At 48.8% G+C, this 26,005-nt stretch overlaps 1 protein-coding gene across 1 annotated transcript in view; it reads right to left on the bottom strand.

Moving 5' to 3' along the window:
• NNT (nicotinamide nucleotide transhydrogenase) overlaps window positions 1-26,005 on the bottom strand; it is an 832,744-nt gene that overhangs the window by 728,919 nt on the left and 77,820 nt on the right. Inside the window, exon 3 of the mRNA XM_069627238.1 lies at window positions 16,974-17,203. Coding sequence (XP_069483339.1) covers window positions 16,974-17,203 — 230 coding nt within the window. The remainder of the gene's footprint in view (window positions 1-16,973; window positions 17,204-26,005) is intronic.

The raw sequence follows: 26,005 nt of genomic DNA, 5'->3' as shown, positions 1-26,005 counted from the left end.
TTACGGAAATGGTAGCTGCCCAACATTTGAAGGAAAGCATGACTCCCAACAGGAATACCAAAAAGGGGTCCAAAAGGTTCCAATACCAGAGTAAAAAAGGGGAGTCACGAAAACGGTTCCCACTCACTCAGGAGAATTTGCAAAATAAATCCAGGTGTCCAGCAACACAGTGTTGAGGACTCGCAGAGAGTGGAGTTTTTTTATTGAAGAAATCTACCCCATTGCTGTTTTTTGCCATGAAGCACGGAAGAATATAGAGGGGATATGAGAAACATCATGCAAGTATGGGTACCGAAACTTCTTTGACAAGATGAAAGAGGAAGGTGGTGTAGTTGATAAATGGGGATGGTGGGGAATGTAAATATGCATGTGCTACATTTTAAAACGTAAGCAAATATAAAGATGCACAAATATTTTTAGGTCCGCTTCTGAATCCACTTCTGCCATTTTATTAAATTGTGTTTAGGCTTTGTGATTAGTGAATTAAGTTTAGGCCCCGAGGACATCATTGAAGTGAATGTTTTGCCATTTTGTTCAATTGGGTTCAATTTCTACTGCACTCTGAAGAGCCTTCAAGGCTGCAGAGTACATTGCAGGGGGATGGTAGCACAAAATAGGAGTTTTTGTCCAATGTATTAGGCCTCGATTAAAATTTCTCATGAAACCTTCCCCAGAGTCAAGCACACTATGAAATAACAGGTTGTGTCCTTGGCATATGTGTACGCGATAGTAACAAGGACATGTAACGTGAGAGCAGCGGGTTTCAGAAATAGTTTATGAGGCCAAGATGTACGGTCACACAGGAGGGAATATCACTATCTAGTTGTTGCTTTGGAGGGCAGGTCTCGCTCTCCTCACTGACAGCATGTTAGGTCATCTGTGTTGGGATGCACATAACATTTTAAATATTGTAGCAGTAGCCAATTAGGTTAGGCCAATTTCTGTTGTAATTAGGCTGTGTAGGCAGGAGCCGATAGTATGTTTATAATGTAAACACATTTCTGTTTTTGCCTTTAAATACTGAAGCCTGATCTGGGCGGGTCGAGTAGTCAGTTTTCCAGTCTTGCAAGACTTGCTGACCTCATGGCAGTTTTGCATGGTTCCTGAAAATTACAAAGTGTCTACAGTGCCCCTTGTGGCTTGACTCCAGAATACTTCCCCTGGCACCTGACGGAGGCATTACTTTTCTGCCCTTGCAGTGTTAGAAAAGGTTTTCTTTTTGCACCTTTCCCTCCATAGATTTCTATGTAACACCTGTTCTTTTTGCTGGTGTTGAACCCGGTCCTTACTTATGGGAAGTCAGTTAAGCCTTCCAAGTCACTTCCATTGCCTGTTTTGCTCATTACTATGGGTCTAGTAACAGACTAGTTCCCAAGACAATCAGTACATAGAGACTTTCTCTACTAATTCTTGTATTGTTAAAATTGCACACATCACCTTACAGTGAAGTGCAGTTAGGACGCAAAGTATCCTATTTTTTAATATATTGGCTTTTTGGTTACTTTGACAGTGTACCCAAAACAAGCTGGTGACAACTGATATTACCGTTTGTTTTATTTACTCATGCACTTTTGCATTTGCCACGAAAGGCTACTAAAAATGTGACTATCATCCTAAGAAGCATGCCAGAGTGGTTTTCATTTGGCCAGATTTTTCATCGACCTTACTCTTGCCTCCCAAGGTCAATACCACAGAGAGTCAACTCCGCAATTCTACATATTACACAACGCAGGTGCAGACAGGACTAAAGGAGGTGCAAAAAGCAATGCTCTATCAACATGTTCACCAAAAATGCCCCCAAAGAATTGGGAGGTTCGGGGGGGAACTTAGGAGGCTTGATGATGCCCTTCCGCTCCCGCAACTGGGGAGCCCGCAGCAATAAAGCTAATGATGAACTATATACATGAACACCAAACGATATGAGAAGCACGATCAGCGCCATAAAGGCCTGAATGGAAAAGACTGACACCCGAGTCACTGAGATTGAATCCAGAGTCGGGCTAGAAGAGGACGACATCACCACGCAAGCAGTCATACAAGAAAAATGAGGACTTGGGAGTCTCAATCTAGGCGCAATAACCTACACATCATTTGTTCCCGCAGCACGGTGAGTGTTTGAGCCTGCTAAGACCCCCTGGGGCCTAATTCCTGGTGCCCGCAGACCCTTCTGGTTGTATCCCCAGCCCGCTTCCAGCCCGTTCAGCCCGTCCTCCCTCCCTCCCCACAGACCATCTCCCTTCCGTGTTTGTCTTTCCTCCCGCCTCCCTCCTCCCCTGATTGGCCGGACCGCTTCCTCCTTTGGTCCAGATTGGTGCAGACGGGAAGTTCACCGTTTCTTTGCTGGTCCTCCCAAGGCAGCCCTCTGCCTTGCAGCCCCTGCGGCTAAGGACCCGAGGCAAAGGACGGCTGCTACAGTGACGGCTCCACTTCGTATCTGCAGGTATCCGCAGGAGAAGCAAGTAGCCAACAATAAGAAAGTGTGGGAAGGGTGGGGTCAGAAGCAATTACTTCACGCCATACTACCCAACCACTGTGCCCAATTGCCTTTCTGTGAAAGCTGCATTTAGAAGTTGTGCCCAATAGCCTCTGAGAAAAGTTGCATTTAGAAGTGTACCCAATTGCATTTAGAAGTGTGCCCAATTGCATTTAGAAGTTGTGACCAATAGCCTCTCTGAGAAAGCTGCATTTAAAAGTTGTGCCCAATAGTCTCGCTGAGAAAAATCGCACTTAGAAGTGTATATAATATGCTTTGGAATGCAGGGAACATTTGAAAGAACATATATCATACCACACCCCACGCTTACTCTCTTCTTTACACCACTACTCAACTAGAACACAGAGATACTATGACAACATTCGGTATAACTGTTCTCATATCAACATCTCCCGCTCACTCCCCATCACTAAGTAAACACTGCTGGTTTCACACCCCCAGCCACGCGTTCTCCTCAGGCCTAACGCAGCCACACTCGGTATGGATGAATCCTGGAGGAGCGAACACATACTCCTGATCTCTCAACCACCACACCTACCGCTAAGCAGCAGCTACCACACGAATTCCGCATCAGCTGCACACATACCTGGTGCGCACACGCACTTTTGGTCTCTCTACTGACCCGAACTTCGTTTCGCAAGGGCGTTCAACCTACCAGCGCCTTCAGACCATACCAATGGTATATAAGGCGCTATATAAATGCAAAATAAAATTAACATTGCGGGCCTCATGGATCGCATTCTTGTCTCTGCTGGATGGTCCCAAGTTGTCGCCTCACTTCGCTATAGAACGTGCTCACCGTTCACTGACCACAAAGCATAAACCAGGAGCCCCTCCTCGGCCACGAATTGCCAGTCGACTGTGCATGCGACGCATGCGGAGCTAATCATAACGGCTCTTGGCGCACCGCTACATTTATCCTGTGATAAATTCCCTTTTCTTTTAATAATTCCACCCCAGCGGCACACGAGAGGCGGCGGATATAGCGGGGAAGCAGTGGCTGCAACCCCGGGAAGAATCGGAGCGGGGGACGCGAGACTCAGCCCGAATCCTGCAGGCGGTTGAGCCGCGTCCATTGTGGTACGGGCGTAGCGAGCGGCCACTCCCTCCCCCTCCACAGCGCGATGAACGCAGGGGATCCTGTGTGGGAAGGCGCGCCGGATTACAACGCTGAGCTGCCTGCAAGACTCGGCGGCATCCTACCGACACCGCCAGAGAACCAACCTCGGTCTCCTTCACCGGCCCGATCCTGGGGAACCTACGGAGGACGGGACACGAAGCAGCCGCAACCGGTGCCACTCAACAGCGCCCCTCTCGGCCTCGACAGCGCTACTGATAAGCGTAGCCCTGGAACTTATTTGCCTGTGGCTCGGGCCCACATTGTCTGCCTTCCCCAGGGAAATCCCCCACCCCACCCCCCCCATCAGCGAGACTACAACGCCCGGGGTCGAGTTGCAGCACGACAAGGAGAGCCGTGAGCAGCGCTCCCCTGCTGATGGATGATACGGTGCAGACGGACACATCTACGACAAGGTACGTGTGTGTGGCGCGTGCAGGGATTTGCCCCATCTCCCCCTCAAGGCCCCTTATACAACTCCAAACAGCTGTAAAGACCACGGACCCACGTGGGCTACTACATGAGACGGAGATGGGCACTGGCCAGCACCATACCAGTGTATGGAATAATGACACGGTCCTCCCCACGAGGCTTTTGCGCAGTCCACCTGAACTGCGAGTAGGGGGACAAGAGGCACTTCTTCTCGCAACCAATCGGGTCACCCCTGGTTCACTTCACTTTCTCCCCCTCCGCTAAGCAGTGACCGCAATCCGGGGGGGGGGGAAACGCACCAGAATGACCCTCACGGGGCACTACTACTAGAGGGACGAGTTCTACCCCGCGCATGCTGCGACCCTGGAAGAGAGACCAATACCCACAGAGACCGTGTTTTTCCGTCTTTAGCGCAGCCCTCAAACAGATACACGGCGTGCACCTTGCGCAGCTTGTACATGGTCACCCGATCCACGCAGGACCTCTCTCAATCCCACACTCAACCCAGGGGTGACAACGTGAAGCACCCGGATCCCCTGCCATACAATGCCGATCAACCACGACATGGGAAAAGAAAAGTCCAAGCGGCAAACTCTACAAAGCAAGATGGACCACTACACCGTGGGGGCTCCTCCCCGCCGCGGGACTCAGTCTCCAGAAGAGGAAGGGGCCTGCGAAGAGCCCCAGGACCCCCCCAGTCTCTTTGATAGACCTCATGAAAGTGACTGGGGACTCGAGGACATCATTGGAATTCAAAATAGGTGGCCTATCCACTGAGGTGTCCCTCATACGCCAGGACCTCCGCAACCTGTCGGCCAGGGTTGGTGAGGCGGAACAGAGAGTCAGTCACAGAGGACACTGTCCACCGGCTGGAGCAACAACTCACCGCAATCACCCAAAAAGTTGCTCAACTGGAATACCGTGCTGAGGACAGTGAGAGGAGGGCGCGGCGCAATAAACTTAGGATCCTTGGGATACCAAAGAAGGAGGCAGGCCCCAGCGTTGAACTTTTCCTTGAAGATTGGCTCACTCACGTCTCTGCCCCTAAAAAACTATCCAAATTCTTCTCCATCGAAAGGGCACACAGAGTCCCCACCGGCCAACCTACCCCAGGAGCCCCGCCTAGAATAATTGCACACCTGCTGAATTATCGCGACCATGATGCCATCCTACAAACGGCAAGGGCCTCCGGCCCGATCACATACAACGGCTACAGGGTCGGGTTCTACCCAGATTACACTAAGGAAGTCCAAAAAGCCCACCAGTCATTTGACTCGGTCAAGAAGAAACTCCAGTCGCTATCTATCAAATATGCTCTCTTCTTCCTGGCATTGCTTAAAGTTCACTATGAGGGCACCGCTCATCTATTTTACAACCCAAAAAGGTGCATGGGACTGGCTTGAAACCCAAGTCCTCACTGATTCCAGAGCGCGGCACACACTGCCGGGCCCGCCCACACAGAAGCCCTGGTCTGGGTGGCCCTCGCCCTCTCAATCTCCGACCAATGCGGATGGTGACACTGCGCAGCACCTGGCTGGGAGCCCCACGGAAAAGGGATAAGACTTACGCAATATGGGGGTTAATCTGCAGTACAATAACATGGGAACGCCCACTTAGCGGCTGCCGCTGCTTATGCGGCGCGGGCACTATCCCAGTCCTGGTTATCCCGAAGAAGTTTAATAAGTTATAAGTTTAATGTTTGGGCGACAAGTGCTCCCAGTTGGGGGAGGGGGGGGGGAGTTTTAAGGAATCAGAATCACAAGACGAGAAGGCATGACACCGACAAACGCTGGCAAGAGAATCAAGCACCGTCTAGGGGCAAGACCAATGACACCCAATTTACCCAGTCATCAGTCACACCGCCACGGGGTGGCCCCCGGACATCTCCCCCGGATGAATACCTCTGCACACCTCCGAAAAATATGCTACCGCCATTGATCCTTCCAGATGCCCCGGTAAGAGACCCACGCAGATAGATTGAACACCAACACGTTATCCTTACTGTCCTGGAATGTTAACGGCCTCGGCTCCAGCATAAAGCGGAGACTGGTGCTCCAGTACATCAACCGGTACTGACCAGACATAGCTCTCCGAAATGAAACACATGAGATTGGCACGAGCACCAACTTTTTCAAAAGAACCAACTACCCACATACCTAACATGCCGGATTCACAAAAGGCGCCGGGGCACGATGATACTCGTCCATAAGAGAGTCCCCCTATAGGTCAGGAAAGTCAGAACTGATCCTCAGGCCGCTATGTAATGCTGCTTGCTGACATCTGGGGCGAGAAATGGGGCCTCGCCGCAATCTATGCCCCCACCCCTGCCCCACGCTCACGAAAGAACTGCTGTCCGAACTACGCAACTTGCTCCTGGAAGAGGTGGATTTATGGGTGATAGAGGGGACTTCAACGAAGTGATGGACGCCACAGTCGATAGATCTCATGAGACCTGGAAGCCGCCCTGCCTTGACACCGCTTGCCATGTTCGCCGAAGCTCAGGGGCTAACAGACACATGGCGCTCAATCCATAGGGACGAGGCTGGCTTCACCTTTTTTTCCAGCGTGCACAAGTCACTCAAGGATTGATTATGCCTTCATCCCCCACAGCACAAACCACAGACTCCTAGCTGCTGAATTTCTCGCAAGGGGAATTTCGGACCACTCTCTGCTCCTTCTAACCATGAAGAATACCTGCCGATGTCCGGTTCGCAACTGCCGCTTGAACACATACCACCTGCGTCTCCCTGAAATTGCGGAAGAACTCGAAAAAAGGACAGCAGAATACTTCGAAAATCAACGAAGGCTCAGTGGATTGCCCGATCGCGATCTGGGAGGCGTACAAGACAGTACTCCGAGGTGAAGCTATCTCGGCAGTTTCCGCCCACCAAAAACGTCAAGTCCAAAAGATCAGAGAAGCAGAAGCAGGAGTCCTGGAATGCGAACGGAAAATCCTAGAACACAACAATCAAGAAGCAAAGAAGGCCCCGATCACGGCACAAGATAACCTCAGCAACTTAGCTCTAGACAACGCACAAACAGCCCATTAGCTAGTCCGGAGCCAAATCTATGAACGAGGCGACAAAGCAAATAAAACCCTGGCCTGGTTGGAGAGACGTGAGCAAAACAGAGGACATGTATCTCCGTATGGAACATTGCTGACAGATGACTGACATTGTAGAAGCATGTGCCGCTTACTACAAGAATCTTTATACCCCACCCGCCGGAAGCTCTCCATTCGAACCCTCATGCTACCTCGACCGGATCGAGATCCCGAAACTCCAACCCAGGAACACTAAGGGTTCCAACGGTTTCCCTACAGAGACCTGGAAATGCCTCAGTGGTACACTATCAACCCATATGCACCGTATGTTGCTACGCAGTAAAGAACAAGGGGCGCTCCCCCCGAACCTCAGGAAGGCATGCATAGTAGTCACACATAAACCCGGGAAACCTCCAGAGGAATGTGCCTCCTACCGTCCCATTTCACTGATCAACGGAGAAGCCAAGGTCCTCGCCAGAACACTTGCTAACAGACTACTGCAGGTGATTGAGACCCTAGTCGACCCAAATCAATGTGGATTCATGCCCAATAAACCCACTCGCATGAACCTACGCAGAATCCAACTGGCGTTGAGTAAAATTAGAAATACCGGCCCCACTAGCCCTCCTGGCGATGGACTTTGAAAAGGCATTTGACTCTGTGGGGTGGGACGCTTTGTGGTCAATCATGGCTCGAATGAACTTCGGGCAAACATTTACATCATGGGTCAAACTTCTCTATGCATCCCCGGAGGCCATGGTAAGGGTGAACGGCAGGTCCTCCAAACCATTCCCTTTGGGTCGAGGCACTAGGCAGGGATGCCCGCTGTCTCTGCTTCTTTTCCTCCTGGCCATCGAACCACTCGCAATAGAGCTCAGAGCTAACACCAATTGGACCGGATTCGTCTGGCCGGGGGGAGGAGAGGATCGCCTCTCGCTCTACGCGGATGACCTCCTCATATATTTTAGCAACCAGAGTACTTCATGCCCGACCGTCTCCCTCATCCTTAGGGGGTATCAAAACTTTGCGGGCCTAAAGATGAATGAAGCCAAAACCATTTACTTCCCGATCCAGGGTGGCGAGTCTGCGATTCCCGAGACCTGCCCATACCATATCTGTATCAGGGACTTTAAATATCTGGGCATACGGCTCGACCTGACACTAGAAGGGTTCCTCCAACTCAACCTTCAGCCAGTAATAGAGCGGTTTAACATGGATACCTCCCACTGGCAATCACTCCCCCTATCGCTAATGGGTAGAGACGCACTATTCAAAATGACCGCCCCCACCCCGCCAGCCTTTTGTATGTTCTCCAAAACACCCCATTCACCATCCCTCGGGAAACTTTCACACTTATTGATAAAAACCTTTGCACGCTGTTATGGGGAGGGAAACAACCCAGAATCGCCCTTAACACGCTCCAGAGATGGGTATGGGAGGGAGGCATCGGTTTACCCTGCAAACGCACGTATTACCTTGCGACACAGATCAGGGTGGTAAACAACTGGATACACGCAGACCCCACACTACCACATATCCGTATTGAACTAGAGACCATGTCCCCAATAACCCCGCTGCAGATCCTGTATGCCACCTACTACCAACTCCCGACATTGCCACAAATAACGCACCATATCCGCTGTGCTTGGCGAGATGCACACAAATTGATCGGCTGGAAAGGAAAACCAACACTATCCCAACCCATATGGTAGAACGCGCACCTCCCGGAAATAGTGAAAATGGGCCCTTTTGGTCACTGGCGCGCAAAGGGGATACATCCACTAGCACACTTGATACAGGGGGGGGGTCACCTCCTGGACTTAGAGACCATGCAAGAGCAATTTGATTTGGCACCCATGGACCGGTTTCGACATGCGCAGCTGGCCCACGCCATCCGCACCAAGTTCCCCGACACGACAAGTATACCCCCTGCTCTCTCATCGAGACCAATATCCTTCCGCAACGCATTCCCTCCAAGGTCACCTCTACCCTCTAACAGGCCCTCAACTCCTTGGGAGCCACTCAAATTGATGTGCTCAAAGCAAAGTGGGAAAGGGACTTAGGTGAACTGGAACCTGAAGACTGGGTTGATGCATTAATGTCACCTAGGGAAATTGGGATAGAAACTAAACTCAGACTAATACAATTGAGAATCCTTCACCGCCCTCATCATTCGCACACTGCTATAGCCAGATGGGGGGTGGGGGTGATCCGAAGATGGGACATGCATTAGATGCAAAACTGAGCCGGCCACCTCCTACCATATGATATGGGACTGCCAGGTGTTACAGGTCTTCTGGGAGAACTATCAATACAATCACCACTGCCCTGGCGACGCCAATTCCGAAGGATCCCAAAATGGTACTTTTGGGCATCTGGGGGGGGAAGTGGACCTGTCAAAATATGAAAAAAGTTTTTGGCGATTGCGCTGGGGGCGGGCAAAAGACTTATCGCGGCTAAATGGGGCTCTGCAGACCTACTGTGCCTGAACCGCTGGAGTAACGAACTGGAAAGATGCGCAGCGTCAGAACGTCGGATCTCTAACGCACAGGGTTTCCCCCGCAAATTTGAAAAGATATGGGGTAAATGGCTTGATGCTCACTGAAATCCGCCCCCCCCCCTCTTACCTCTCCCTCAACTGGTGGATGTAAGACAGAACCTGTGTTACCAATATTTATTTGCCTGGTCTCACAACCGTCTCACGGCCCCTTGGCCCTGCGGTGCCCTTCCCGCTTTTGATACTGCCATGTTTCCTTTTTCTGATGTATGCCTATGATTAATGTCTATTTCTTCGTTGTGTTTAAACTCAAACAGTTATAATAAAAAAAAAAGAATTGCCCGAGTCCTGAATTACCACGACATGGATACACTGCTGTGCACTGCCAGAGCCAAAGGGGAGCTCCCAAAGGGATCCAACAGAATTCATCTTTATCCAGATTTCTCGATTATAAAGCAGCAGAAGCGTAAATTCTTTATGGCAGTGAAGATACTCTGCGACCTAGGGTTCTAGTATACTATGCCATTTCCTGGCAAGCTCAGGGTATAACATTCTGAGAAAGTACACTTCTTAACAATCCCCAAAGAGGCAAAGTTTATGGAACAACACTTTCCTGGGTGAACCTGCTTAGCCTCAGTGTGCCGCTGCTTGATACTACAGGCCGCAGTTAGGACACCAAAGCAGGTTACATTAAAGGCACTCAAAGTACTGGGTTTACTCCAGGGTTGTCCACTGTTGCCTCCCTGTGAAAGTGTTAACTATATGGTATTGTGCATTTTACACCTTCTACATTCTACTCTGACGTGTTGAGGGTCAGGCTGCAAGATGCCCTGTTTTAAGGGTCATGCTGCATTCCCCCCATGCTAAATTACAAATGTTACCATTATATTGGCTATGGAGTTTTCACTCCTCCAATTGGGATGGGGTATGGGTGGTGGTGGTGAGGGGGCGGGGGGGAGAGGGTGAAGGGTTGGGAAATGTTACATGGAAAATGCTTGACGTGTGTAACAGAGCTGCCAGGGGACTACCACTCTTTGAAGTCTTTCTGTCAAGGTGCTTCTCACTGACCCGCACTGGGCCTACAACATACTGCCTACAATGGCCCGATGGCGGCTGATACACTGATTTGTATGAGTTGGAATATCAGAGGTCTGGGTAACCATGTGAAGATGCGGAAGATGTAGCTCTATGCTGAACGACACAGGCCTGCATTATTTTCTTGCAAGAAACATATCCACTAGCTACAAGCTATGATAAGTTGGCTAAAGGCTGGGGTGCACATCGTTAGGATACACAATATTCTACGCAAATCAGCGGCGTCATAATCCAGATTCACATATCAGTACAATTTCTACTTGGAGCGACTAACGTAGATCCTCTTGGGTGCTATGTTCTGGTGCAGAGTATGTTACTCAGTCTCAAGGTAGTGATGCTCAACACATACATGCCAATGTCGATGACTGCGATTCCTACTCCCAGGTGATAAACCTACTGGCATTGTACCCCTCTAGTGCCCGTCCTGTGGGGTAGGGATTTTAATAACATTGTTGATCTTAATCTGGATAGGTCAGAGAACAAAGCCAGGCAGCTCTCTGGAGACGCTCGGACCATACTGGAGGGGCAAATCAGACTGGGTGCAGAAGATGCCGGGAGACAGCTGCACCCGCAGTCCAGCGGATTCTCATTTTATTCATCGGCGCACAACACTCTAAAATTGACCAGTGGTTGGTACACTAATAAATTGAATGGTGGGGCAGATTAAATTGCCCAGGGCGTATTCTGACCACTCCCCGGTCACCCAGACATTGGCTTGGGGCGATCGACTAGCCCTGAGACGCCTTTGGAGGCTTACATCTCAGGCACTTTCGGATCCACTATTCAAGGCCCAGCTGGGAAAATGCGTGGACTACTACTTTAAAATAAATGTGGGTTCAATGGATTCCCTTGCTATCTCTGGGATGCCTTTAAGGCTTATATCCGAGGCACAGCACTGGCTAAAGAGTCAGAGGTTATTAATGCTATCTGCGAAATATCAGAGACAGTGAGGCCTCCCTTCAACTACTCAAAATACAATATGCAGCAAATCCTGCCGCCACCACTTTAGGTGAAACTAAAGAGGCACTGGACAGCTTCAGAGGCCACGATGACAGAGCGGAAGTTCCTTGACAACCCAGGGACAGAGGCTGTATGGTGAAGGGAAACAACCGGGCAGACTGCTAGCCAGGGCAGTACGACAAGGAGGGCGACTGCCATATTCTGCTTATTGAGTCTATATTCGGATCGGATATAGACTCGTTCCTGGACGAACTCCCACTCTCGGTGCTCACTATCGAGACTAGGGAGGCTCTCGACTGTCCAATGAGAGTTGGAGATTTCACGTGCCATCGATGCTCTCCCTCCAGTAAGGCCACCGGCCCAAATGGTCTCACCATGGACTTTTACAAATGCTACAAAACCCACTTAGTGCCCCATTTGTCTGCACTATAGGATGAATCCTGTACGAAACGGGTGCTACCCAACACATTTAGAGAGGCAGCGATAACTGCTTCTTAAACCCGGTAAGCCTGCTACACACTACGGCTCATATCACCCCCTCTCACTCATCAATAGCGATGTTAAAATATTTTCAAAAGCTCCCGCCCCCTATATGACACATTTTATACACCCTGACCAGTCTGGATCTGTGCCTGGCCGCTCTACGGCCCTCAATCTGAGGTGCCCATTCAATATCCTTGCCCGAGTTGACCCCGATGTGGAGGCAGTGGCTGCCACATTGGATGTCCAGAAGTACTCCGTATCCTGGTGGTTCCACCAATGGCCGACTGTCGCCTCATATCTGCAGGGGGACCAGACAGGGCTGCCCGTTCTCCCCACTAATCTTAGCTTCAGTTCAGAGAGCCTCTTATCATTTCGCTGTATGCAGATGACGCACTGCTCCAAGTCAGGGACCCAGAGCAGAACCTCGCACCCATTATGTGTGTTGTCCTCCGCTTCGGGCTCCTGAACTGACTCCGGCTTAACTGCGCCAAGTAAGAACTATTTCCTTTGACTGACGCCACTATAGCCCCGAGTGACCTCATGGGGTTCGCTTGGTCCCCCAATGAGATTAAATATCTTGGGATCATAATCACGAGACATCAGACCTCATTCTACGTTCAAAACTATGGGTCCTACTTGCAACAATTCTTGGCAAAGCTGCGTAAGTGGGCAAGGCTACCTATAACCGTTGCTGGTCAGGTGTCACTCATCAAAATTATTGTACTGCTGTAATTAATGTACTGCTTTCTGAATGTCCCGATATGGCCTGGAGCGGCACCGTTTGACACACTAAGGGCTGGCATAAACAGGTTTCTGTGGCATGCTGGCACAGTAAGACTCAAGTGGGCCACACTAGCGAGACCACACAGTCAGGCAGGACTGACAGCCCCAGACATAGAAAAATACTGGCGGGCACAGGCTCAATATGCAGCTTATTGGTTTGCCGAGGGCACTCCACTCACACATGTAAAGATCGAACTGCATGCGACTGGACCCTGCAACCTCGGCTCTTTGGTACTACCCCCACTGTGGAAAGATACTGGGGCTCCCGGTCTAGAGGCCATAACAGCGTTGTCCCGGTGGCTGCAGTACGCAGGACTTCGCCGCGCAGCCTAGAAGACATGGAGGGAGTTCCCTTTGTTGCCCCCTGATGAACCACTTCTGGCACTGATGATGGAAGGTGTTTTGTCTAGTGGGATACTTTCTACACTTTACAAGCAGCTTCAAGACCGGATTAATAAACCACGGTCCAAGTTACGGGAGACCTGGTTATTGATATCACTGACAGACTGGGAAGCCGTATGCATGCGGACAGGGGAGGTTTCCATTAATGCCAGGTTTCGCTGGATTCAGTTCAAGGCATTGCACAGATTTCACTACACCCCAGCCAGACTACACAACATAGCCGAGACCACTCTCCCCACTGCCCCAGATATCATTCAGATGATGCAGGCTACCTTCACTTGGTCTGGGCTTGTCGCAGAGTTTTGGGCCGGGGTCTGTACTGCTATATCAGAGATGATGGACTGCACTATTGATCTAAACTCTATGAATGTATTGTTCCACGAGATCTTGATACTTCAAAGTACTCATCGTAAGCTTGCTAGTCGTTGTAGGATTCTTGCTGTGCATTGTATTTCAATGCCATGGCTTAGCCCTGCTCGCCCCACAGTGGAACGGTGGCTCCGGGATGTCACCTGGGCATCAGACCCAGAGGAACATTGGATCTCTCTGCAGCCGGCCTGTTGCAGGCCCCTGGACATTTGGCCCCCCTTCCAAGCTTACTTGCACTCAATCACGACCGATGGACTTGGAGGCACAGACCCTCCCAATCCTCCTTGAACTCCGTAATCAACCGGTTATTGATTTTGTTATAAATTGCAACTCTTGAGATATGAGGCCACTGCTATGTGTCAATCTGGAAAAATGAAAACCCTTAATTTGGATGATAGACGTATCTTGATGGCCGAAGGCCAACCGTCTTATGCACAGAATTATAGAAATACAGACTGCTATGCTTGACCAACAAGCGGCCATTTTAAATGTAGCAAGAATCGCCATTTTGCTTGTTAACCATTGCTCATTGCTTTCTGTCTAAACTGCTTTGCAGCTTGCAGTTCTTGCGAATTCTGCTTACTCTGCTCAACTGTTAACATTGTTGTCTGAATATGAAAGGGCAAGGCCGCGGGACTAAGGAGTTTGTTGAAACTCCTCATGAGCAGCCCAGAAAGGAATGCCCACGCTCCCTCTCTGTAGACTTGAGGGAGAGCTGCAGGGCATTTAGTCATTTCACAGCTGCCAGCCAGTCTCGTACTGTGGTAGAATATGTTAGAATAAAGCAGCTAAAGGCTTGAATTATGCTCTTCTTACGGCCCCCGTTCACAAAACCCTTTAGAGCGTGTCGGCTCCCAGGACACTAATAGCACCTCATAGATAGCAAAGCTTGGAATGTGACTCTTCCCCCGTGTGCAGCTTGCTTCCAAGAACAGAAGCACCGTCTTCTGTTCAACAACTAGAAGATGCCTCCGCACTTTCTAAATTGCACATTGTTACTAGAATAGACATCGAAAGTGTCATAATTGTCATACTCGTCGGAAATGTCCATCATCATCATCCCGAGTTCAAAGAAACTCAATAAAGGGGGTGTTAAACATGTCATAGCTGATTGTATGATATGCATTTTGTATATATGTAACTGATGTACGTAATTCGCTCTCTTGCGTCCCTCGAGGTCTAGCGAATACACGTCGCGGGGCGTGAGACCACAGTTGGCCAATTGGGACCATTTTGCTTGCAATAAACCCTAGCATTGGGAATTTGAACCTCGTGTCTGGCGCACCCTTTCATGTAAGGTTATTGCCTTGATTCCATATCGCGAGGGACACCTAAGGGCCCCTTTCACATTGTCAGGCGCTTAATAAATAAAAAAAATAAAAAACTCCTCCTGCAACTCTTCTGCGGATCATTGATGTAACCAAGACTTCTATGAAGAGCATCCCTCGCATCACTACTGCAGCCGACCAGCATCGGCTCAAGTGTTGAAGCCCTGCTCCTCTATCCTGAGGTCACAAAGGCCTTTGTTGGTACTTTGACTACTGGACCGGTCGGAACACCATGTCTCGACCCCTGCTCGAGGATCCGTGCCTGCTGAGCCTTCAGATTTGTTCCTGGACCAACCTGTTGACTGACCAGCTCTCTCCAGGGATACCTCACTGCAGCAATCGCCGTTCAGAGCAGAGCCTTTGAACTTTGAAAATGCAGGAGCTGGCGACTTGTGGCACAATCTGAAGAGAGGCTGTGCTGGGCCTGCTCTTCTGTTCGCTACCTGAAGATCACTTGTCGCTGCCCGACTGTGGCGACTCCTGTTGCAGCACTTCTTCAATCCCGCGAGGTATTCTGAAGAGGTCTGCCCCACAGAAGTCTTCATCTTTCATAGTTTGGGTCTTCTACTGTATGCCATCTGGAACCAATTCCTGTGCACCACAAACTACCGAAAATAAATGCCAATGCCGAAAGTGACCTCGCGCCCGCAACCCACAGGGCCTCTCAACCGGACCAAGCGTGGAATATTGTGTCCCCAACGGATGCCAAAACACCTGCACTGGTCTCGGGAAGAAGAGTAATGTGTTAAGTTAACATTGCTCTTTCGGTCCCCCTGTCCTCCACAGGGTCACATTGGTTTTAAAGCGCTGGCCCTCAATTCACTGCTACCGGACCTTTGTGTGTTGGACTGAGTGGAGATCCAACTTTGGAATTATCATAACCACTGGCAGTGCATGCTTTGGAACTGGTGACTTTTGGGCACAAGGCCCCAAAACACCTTAGGGTTGAACTTAAGAATTAGTTAAGTTGCTTTGTGCTGATTCTAAAGAGTTCTGTCCATTATATGTATCAGACAACTCACCTGCGTCGCACTTGTAAATGATTCAGATGTAATTCTATTTCTCCTAAGGGTGGAAGTAGATTTCTGTTTTAGAAGGATTGTGTGCGACTATTTGCCTGCTATTCTTGATCTGCTTAGGGTGTAAACAAAAGGGTGAATACATTATTTTATTTGCATATACTTCACTGTCTAAATGGAATTGTGTTGCTGTGGGGTCTCATTGTAGCCATAGACCACTCTCACACCCTTCCTGAGACTAAGCCTCAACAGCTCTGCTACCTCACCTTGATTGGGTTTGGCTAACCTCTTTCTCTGTAATAAGGTGGCCTCCCAAAATCCTCCCATCAGAGCAGATTTTGGAATTCCATCTTAACCCAGAGGAACAACTCATCTCTCGCCCTATAGAAAAGCCTCAACTGCTCCCCAAGCATTTCTCCGTTGCCACTTCCTTGCTACTTGAACTTCTCACAAGACTTACTCTTCCTCCAATGCTCTGTCCCACTCCTCCATATCTCCTGTTAATCCTCCTTGTGTGACTGATGGTTGTGTGACTGATGGCACCCGCCCTTTTCAGAAGATAAAGAGCCAAGGAACATATGCCACCCATACTGGAGAATTCTCTGCAATGCACACTGGGACCCGGTCACTTTTCCATATGCCAGTCCCAAAAGCCTAGATCGCTGAAAGGAACATGGAGGTGCGAGGAGGTCGTATGGCGTAACCAATCCACCCCATCCCCAATAGGGCAAGAGAGGCAACAGGAAGGTCACAGTAAACTGCTGAGCTATACGAGACAGCACTACATTCCATTATTTACAAATACATCAAAGAAAGAGTGCCCCTGTCAGGTTCTAACCACAGAGGTTTTCCTACAACCGCTGCTGGTCTATAGCATTGAAAAAGGCACAAAATAAATACAAATAATTACAAACAGCCTACTATGCTCTTAAGATCAGGAGAAATACATACTTTGAGAACCAAATCAGATGCCAGTACTTCCTTGGTCCCAAGGATCTTTGCTCCCACCTCCTTGTAGTGGTCATCTGAAAATTTAGAACTTTCACCTGCTCCACTTTCAACCACAACATTAAACCCCTGTTTAATTAAGGCCTGGACTCCAGCTGGTGACAAAGCCACTCTCTTCTCATTTTCGAAAATCTCTTTTGGAACACCAACCGTCAGCTGTTTATAGGGAATCCCTGTAAATGAAGAGAAAGCATTGGTATCAAACAGTAGCAAATGATAAAAAGGCTCGTTCATGGACAAACCTACACCTTATTAGAGCAGATTTACTTTGCACAATGTAGGGGACTGGACACCTTTCCAAACCTAGTGAACCCCTTATCTTAAGCGTTCCTTCACTCACTAATTGTTACCAGTGTCAAGCTGTAACAGTCAACTTTGAAGCATGGGGCCAAGAATAGCAGGTAACCGGATTACTATGAATAAATGGATGCTTAAACAGAGGCTTTTAAGAGCGTAATCTTTACATCTTGTGAAAGATAAGCAAAAGGAGGTTTAAGTTACAGTTAAGTAATTTAGTTCAGAAAAGTCTTTTAGGGCTATACGTTATTTGTTAGGCTCAATCGTGGACTGAAAAGTCAACTTGGAACTTTAGATGTAAAGGGTGACAGTGTGTAGGCCAGGAGTGGATGTGTATTAGCACCACCAGTGAAATGATCCTCCACGCTGGTAAGATATAAACTTCTTTATTCATATAACTGTGGACCAGTCTCCCCGTAAGATCTTTCAAACTGACTCAGAGCTTAGCCTTTTCCTGCATTCTATGAATAGCATTCCACACATGAAGAATGTTGCTGCACATCTCCCTTTTTCCCCCCACTACATGAAACACCACATGTACTAGAACAGGAACTGAATATTATCAATCCATGACACTTTTCCAGGAATTACTAAAATATGGGTAATAGAATGTTACAAAGGTCGATAAACAAGGACTAAAATAGAATGCGTGTACTTGGAAACATTGAGGATTGATAAATCTGCATGAAGGAGATAAGAGTGATGAAACATGTTACATACTGAAGATAAGAAGTCTAACACACAAAGTAGCAAAGCTATTCAACAATCTTTCAGAAACAAAGGTTTCCCCACAGCTCCTAATGGGAAGTTCTCTTTTGTGAATACTACAACTCTTTGCAATCATTCTGATCATTCTCTTCCCTTCTCTCCTGCAATCCCTCAAATCCTCTAATATACCTACAAACCATTTACATTGAACACTCATCCATCTGTTACTTTCACAGCGCTATGTAACACTTTAATAACCCCGATAAGTTTTTAACACTAAGCTTCCTTCCAACATGTTGCTGTCACGACCCGTGACGCAAAACCCCACTGGCATGGTCACACGCCAGGTGGGGTTAAGGCTCAAGGTTCACTTGGGGCCCCAAGGGCCTTGCACTATCCTCATGGACTCTCCTGGAGTCAGTCCTGGCGCCTTTGGCGCCAGGCTCATGTTCAGGGTGGAACACTGTCTTGAAGGGACTACTTTTTCATTGGAGGCCTGTAGCCAACATGGAGGCATCCACACAGCCCAGTTCCTAGAACCAAGCTGTGCGCTGCAGTGTTTTGGGTGTGGTAGCCCAGACTACTTGACCTGGACTACTTTACTAGAGGGCTATAAAAACCACACCCAAGTTACAGAACGTGCTTCGCGTTATTCTGCAGCGTGACGCTCATCGTGTCCAGAGACCAGAAACCCTTGAACAGCGAACCTGCAGAGGAGACAAAAGAACATCATTAGCAGTCTCTGCTTACCTGCAACCTTCCATCCGTCGATTATCAGTCTTCCGGCTGCTCGCAGTCTTCCATCCAGTCGGCAGCATCATCGGAACACCACGCAATCACCGGAACGAAGCACCTGGGAGAAAGGAGCACAACGTTAAAACAGGTTCCTCACGGCATTTACGGCAGTAATCACGAGAACCTCACCTGGCTGAGCATTTCTTGGCCGGTGCTGCTCCGGAAACCTTCACACGCCCAGAAAGACCATTGCGACCTTAAAAGGAATAAAGAATACAGGTTAGCAAAAGAAGACATTACCACGCCGCACTTCGCGCTTGACCTACCATCTGTCATACACTCCTGCGTCCATCATCCTGGTAGGAGCCCAAGCCGCGCATCCACCGAACCTCCGTGCACCTATCGGGGAATAAATGAGGAAAAGACATCACAAGAAAGGAAAGCAAGGACATTTTAAGACTGCTATAACCAGACTTCCCTCTTTAAAGACACTTGAATGGGTTGTCACCAGAGAAGTTAACTCGGTCGCTCAAACCCGCAGAAAACTATGCGCCCCTGCACAGAAGGCAAGACGGAGAGCACGCCAGACAGCACAACAAGGTGAGGAGTGGGCCATCAGATCGAGTCCAGGGGGCAGGTGGGAGGAAACGAAATCTGTTCCCAAATCCATTCCTCCTGTGTTTTCAGGCCCAACCTCCTTAGAAGGCACCATCCAGAAAACGGGAAGGGTCCATAGTGAATCCGGCAATCAGGGCATAAGGGCGTCCCCGTCGATACCAGGTGAGCGTAACAGTTGGAAACTGTTTGTGTACCCAATCTCCTTCCTTGACCACGCATTGCTTTGTGGCTTTCCTCATTAAAACTGACTGTTACACATCGGTTTGTTTCCAATTCTCTCCTGGGCAGCATTCATAGCAATGTTTTTCTGACACACCCTACCCAACCATCCTGAGAAAATCCTGGCGTTGGGTTTTCTCCCCCTTAACATTTCAAACAGGGAAATGCAAGTGGTCACATGAGGAGTGAATCTGTATGCCACCACTGTGTCCTCCGCAGCTTTCTTCCAATAACCTCCTTCTGAAATGCTAACCCTTATACTGTCTTTCATCGCTCTATTAAATCTTTCAACTATCCCATTTGTTTCTGGGTAATATACTGAACTAGTCTGATGTTCTATACCATTCAATCTCAAAAAGTCTTCCTTTTCATCAGCAACAAATTGTACGCCATCATTTCTTACGATAGTAGTGGGATACCATTCCCTCCTAAAGACTCTCGAAACGTAATTATATCTAGGGCACACATTATGTACCTATGACAATTCCACCCCATGTGAAAGCATACCCACCAACGCTATACCATATCTAAATGTTCACTGGATTCTCACTGGCCCAACAATATCAAGTACTACTCTCTTCCCAGGACACAGATGGAATAGACATCAAAATCGTAAGCTCTACTCGTGACACAACCTTTTACAGTATTCTCACATATAGCACACTCCGATGATCCTCTCAACCTGCAAATCCATACCTGGCCACCAATACACCAGCCTTATCATTGCTTTGTTTTGGTCATTTGACCTTCATGTGCTACTTCAAGAATTGTACCTCTTGCTCCAATGGGAGGAAATAGTTTTCCACCCCCCCCTCAAATTCATACCACCTCTTACAAGAAGTTCATCGAAAACATTGATGGCATCAGGAATTGTCCCTCTCCTAATCTCGGTACTCTTCACTCCACACGCCAACCTTTCCTGGACAGGCACTAGTACTGGATCCACTAACAGCTTCATGCCATTCATTCTCCATCACCACTTCTTGTCTGACTTTAAGCACTTGATCCTCTTCATCTTCCTCATTTCTCTCATCCTCTACTACATTTGTCAATCTGGAAAGAAAAAACTGCTGCTTTATTCTTAATGCCCGTCAGATGACATGCATTACTCGCCGTAATAGCATTTCTGATAATTGTATCTGCTTAGATTCACATGCTGTGCATATAGGCCAATATCTAGTGGAAATTGCAGAGTATTGCATGTTTCTTTCGAAGATCAAAACGGACGTCAACATGGACGTGACCAACACTATCCTGAACGTGACGTGTAGAGTACCCAAAATCCCTCATGCGTCAAGGTCCCACAGTGAGGGACACTTGTAGTCTGCAGGAACAGAAGAGAGATGGTGTAAGAAGTCCATGTTCCTTCTACTCCAGGAGGGGACGATTGGTGGGCGCATGTGAATCTAAGCAAATACAATCATCAGAAATGCTATTATAATGCAGGTCTTCTGATGCTGGTGGATCTGCACAGAATCATATGCTGTGCATAGACTAGCGAGCAGTAACCAGAGATGATGGTGGGATGTGTGAAGGAACAGTACAGTTTTGTGTAAAGGCGTGTACAGAACTCCAAGTTGCTGCTTTGCAAACGTATTCTAAAGAACCATTGGCAATTAATGCTATGGTAGCCCCTGTGCCCAGTAGTGTGCCCTAGGCATGATGGGTAGATCGCTCTTGGCAAGAGTGTAACACAGTGTGATGCAGTTTACGATCTACTTGGAAATAGCTGATTTAGAGACAGGGTCCCCTTCTCTGCCAGTTGCCACTGAGATGAAGAACTGGTTTGTTTTTCTTAGTGGCTACAGATAGTAGATAACCACTCTCCTTACATCCAGTGTGTGGAGGCTTCTTTCGGCCACGTTAGTGGGGTTCTGGAAAAAGGTGGGTAAGTTTGATGGACTGTTTTACATGGAAATTTGAGATATTTGGGGCACAAAGCGGGGTTGTGCGCAAAACCACATGGTCTTTGTGAATTGTGACGAATGGGTCCTGAACTGAAAGGGCCTGCAGTTCAACTCTCCTTATAGAGGGGGTAGCCACCAGGAAGGCAGTCTAGTAGAGGAGTGCTTTAAGAGCCCTGTGCATGGTTTCAAAGGGAGGTCCCATTAGTCTGGTAAGAACATTCAGGTCCCACCCTGGAGCTGGGTTGTGGATAGGGGTATGAAGTCTCTTTACTCCTTCCATAAATGCCTTAATTACAGGAATTTTCCACCATGAAACCTTGCGCTGGGACGCTATGTATGCCGAAAGCACGGCTGAGTGGACTTTAAGAGGATTGAAAACCAGTCCTGAATCTAACAGGCGAGTTAGGTAAAGGGCGATGTCTTTAGGTGAGCAATCAATCAGACTGATGCCCTTGATGTTGCACCAGATAAAGTGCTTCCATTTGCTCGAGTAACAATGTCTGGTGGTAGGTTTCCATGCCTTTCTAGTATGTCCATGCATCTCTGAGGGAGCTGAAGGTGCCCGAACTCTATGACCTGAGGAGCCAGGCTGCTAAGTGGAGAGTTTGAGGCCATGGATGTAGTGTCCCTCCCTGATCGTGAGACATGTTGTACAGGCACGGCAGCTTTCTGGGAGGGGAGACCAACATTACCATAAAATGGGAGAACCAGGGTTGGCAGGCAATATAGGATTCACCAGGAGTATCGTGACTGGCTCCTGGTGCATCTTGTGCACTATTCTGTTGAGCAGGGGAATCAGGGGCGGGGGGGTTGGAGTGTAGACAAATCTAGCGGACCACGTTATCCAAAGACCGTTCCCCATGGAGCAGTTCTGTTGGTACCTGGAGGCGTAATCTGGGCATTGAGCGTTCGAGAGTGGCAAATAAGTCTCTCTGGGAAGCCCCATTCTGCGAATACGCCAAATAAAATGTCCTCATGTAGCCGCCACACGTGCTCTACAGGTAGGGAAGTGGGGGGGGGGGGGGTCTTCCCTGCTGAGTGTGCCCGACAGAAGATAGAGGTCCCCTGGAACATGTTGTGAAAGGAGGAACATTTTTTGAGTGCCCACTTGCAGATGTTTTGGGACAGCGACAGCCCTAGAGAGCGAGTGCCCCCTTGTTTGTTTAAGTAGTACATGGCCATAGTACTGTCCATGAGGACTACAATGGTTTTCCCCTGGACGTATGTCTGGAAGGCCTTCAGGGCCTTGAACACTGCTAGCAGTTCCAACAGGTTGATGCGATTGGATGCTACTGCGCCATCTGTTGAAGGAGGCGAGCTCCCCACCCTATTAGAGGAGTCTGTGGTGAGAGTGGCTTCTACTGCAGGGGTGGTGAAGGTTTTCCCCTGCAGAAGGTTTTCACTTGACCACCACTGCAGAGACTGGACGAGGGTTGCTGAGAAAACCACTAGATTCGTCCCACTGGGCTGACACCATTGGCTCGAGAGCCACTCTTGCAAAGGTAGACGCAGGAAGCCATCACCCCCATCAGTCGTATGGCTTTGCGTACTGTCACCTGGTGACTGGCTACATAGTGAGGGATCTGGAGCAGCACGTTTTGAACCCTCTCATTGGAGGGAAAGATAAGCCAGCCTTTTGTCCAAATTAGAGCCCCCAGAAACTGATCTGGCTGGGGTTTAGACTGGATTTATTCTCGTCGATAGAGAATCCTAGGCTGAAGGAGATTTACCGCTGTCTGGGTATTTGTATGGCATTTTCCGTTCAAATCCCCTGTTATGAGCCAGTCCTCGATGTAGGGATTGACTACCTGCGCAGGTGAGCCGCTACTACTGCAAGTACTTTTCTGAACACCCTTGGGGTTTAGGCAATGCCGAAGGGGAGAACCTTGAACTGATAGTGGGTGTCCTCTATCATAAACCTGACATACTTTCTGTGCGCTGGTAGCATTGAAATATGAAAAGTGTGCATCTTTCAAGTCCAATGTGACCATGTAATACCCCTGCTGCAGCAGTGGGATTACCACCTGAAGTGTTGTCATTCTGAATTTTTGAGGTTTGACATAACTTATTCGCAGGGCGCAGGACTAAAACAAGGCGCATGGTGAGATCTTTTGGGTACAAGGAAGTACACTGAAAAAAATACACTTGTTTACCTGGAGAAGGGGGGCAACTTCAATGGTGCCATTTTCCAGCGGTACCTGAATTTAGCACAGGATGCGCAGGTGTTCTGGAGACAGGCTTTCTTTTTTCTGTGAGCGGTAGCGAGGTGGGCGGATAAAAGTCAATACAATACCCGTGGGCAACAGTCTTTAGTACCCACTGATCTGAAGTGATCCCCTCCCAGACATGGATGAATGAACAAAGGCGACCCCAAACCAGGGAAGCCTGGGAGGGGACCTGAACCGGTACGAGGTGGAGGCCAGAGAGCCTCTGGAGTAGAGTTTCTGCCTCTACGAGAGCCTCTTTTTGTTGGTATTGAAAGTTAGCAGAGGATCCTTGACCAGAGGAACAGGAGTTATTTCCTGAGCCGTATTGCCCTTCGTGCGGGCGGGAGAAGGATTGGCCACGAAAAGACCAGCGTGCATTAGAGCTTCCACGCTAGCAAAAGGGTTTAGCCGTGATCTGGCTAAGTGACTAGAGTCTTGTGTTCTTTCTTTGCCGCGTCTAGGGCATAGTCAACCGCCTTCCCAAAAGAGGCCAGAGTTTCGGGTTTGAACACAGTTTTTTTTAACCAGGCATGTCTTTTAAGCAGGGTAACCTGAGCAAGGGTGCATCCAGTGGTATCAACCATGTCCAGTGTGTTCTTCAGAAGGTTTTGGGCAACTGGTCTGCCTTCAGCCACAACGGCCAGCAGGTGTGATCAGGTGGGCTCTGGTATATCCTGCATATCTCTAACTTTCCAGGAGCGTGGCGTTATGTGGGATCCTTGAGGAGTAGGCCACAGAGGCGGTGACCCACTTACCAAGGGGATTCTGCTGAGGACAGAGGTACCCCCACCCTCTTCCGAGTGGTCATAACGACCAAGGAGTCTGGTGTGGCATGACCCCTGATGTAGAGGGATTCCAAGGGTGATGGGCGAAATAACTAACTGCCAGCGTGAGGGATGGGGACAGTAAAGAAGGGGCCAGACGCTTTTCTATAGAATTCAGTAAAGGGATTTTCTTGGCTAGTTGGAGCCTTTTGAGGATTTCCTCCACAAAGTCAGAGTCTGGAGCAGCTTTGGGTGTTGCAATTTTAAATTGGTCGGCTGCTCTTTTAAAAAAAAGGAGTTGAACAACATTTGGTCTTCAACAAGTGACGGCTCTCTTTGTGGAGAAGTAGAAGGGGGGGGGGGAAATCAAGACAGATGACGTCCGGGTCAGCAGTATTTGTGGGTGTAAGCCAAGGACCCTGGTCCTCCGCCGGATCCCAGTCTGGGTCCTGATCCGTTACGTCTTGATCTAAGGGGTTAAGCACTTCCTTAAGAATCCTCCTAAGTTGGGTCATCTGGGGCATGCAAGATGTATTCTTGGTGTACCTGTGCAGCGGAGGGGAGTTTCTGCAATTTGGAAGGGATGGGGCAAGAGTCCACTTCCCTGCGTCTCTTGGACGACATGCATTTCCTACCGTGAAACAATTTGATGGTTGTATCTGCTTAGATTCACATGCTGTGCGTAGTCTGACATCCAGTGGTCACTGTGGAGTATTGCATTAGGTTTTTTGCAGTCGAAAAGGGGACGTCGACATAGGCGGGTCTTTAATACTATCCCTATGGTGACGTGCAGTGTACCCAACATCCCTCACGCATCGAGGTCCCTCCGTTTGTATTTGCTCCTCACCATGAGGGAGCCTTCTTGGCGTGAGCAAGTACATAAAAGAGAGAAAGTAATAAGATGTCCATGTTCCTTCCATCCGAGCGGGGAGGAAAGGTGGGCACATGTGAATCTAAGCAGCTACAACCATCAGAAATGCTATTACGGTTAGTGATGCAGGTCTTCTGATGCTTGTGAATCTGCTTAGAATCACATGCTGTGCATAGACTAGCGAACAGTACCCGGAGTTGGAGGTGGGTTGTGAGAAGGAACAGTAGAGAAAAGATGTCTTAATACTGCTTGTCCCATCTGGGAATCTGATCTAGAATGGGCATCTAGACAGTAGTGTTTTGTAAAGGTGTGTGCAGAACTCCAGGTTGCCGCTTTGCAAATGGACTACAGAGGGACATTTGCAAGGAATGCTATGGAAGCCCCAGTGCCTCGAGTAGAATGTGCTCTTGGCTTGAAGGGTAGTTCTCTCTTGGCAAGAGAGAAACAGAGTGATGCACTGGACAATCCATCTATCTAGATATAGTGGATTTTGAAACTGCATCTCCTTCACTTCCTGCCGCCACCGAGACAAAGAACTGATTAGTCTTTCTCAGTGGTCTAGTTCTTTCCATATAAAACATGACCGCTCTGCACACATCAAGTGTGTGCAGGCTTTTTTCTCTCAAGTTTGATGGGTTTTGAAAGAAAG

This window comes from Ambystoma mexicanum, chromosome 6p (assembly GCF_040938575.1).
Source record: "Ambystoma mexicanum isolate Mex_15411 chromosome 6p, UKY_AmexF1_1, whole genome shotgun sequence".
Classification (NCBI taxonomy): Eukaryota; Metazoa; Chordata; class Amphibia; order Caudata; family Ambystomatidae; genus Ambystoma; species Ambystoma mexicanum.
The sequence above is the reverse complement of the archived record's forward strand: the minus strand, read 5'-3'. Positions and strand labels throughout refer to the sequence as shown.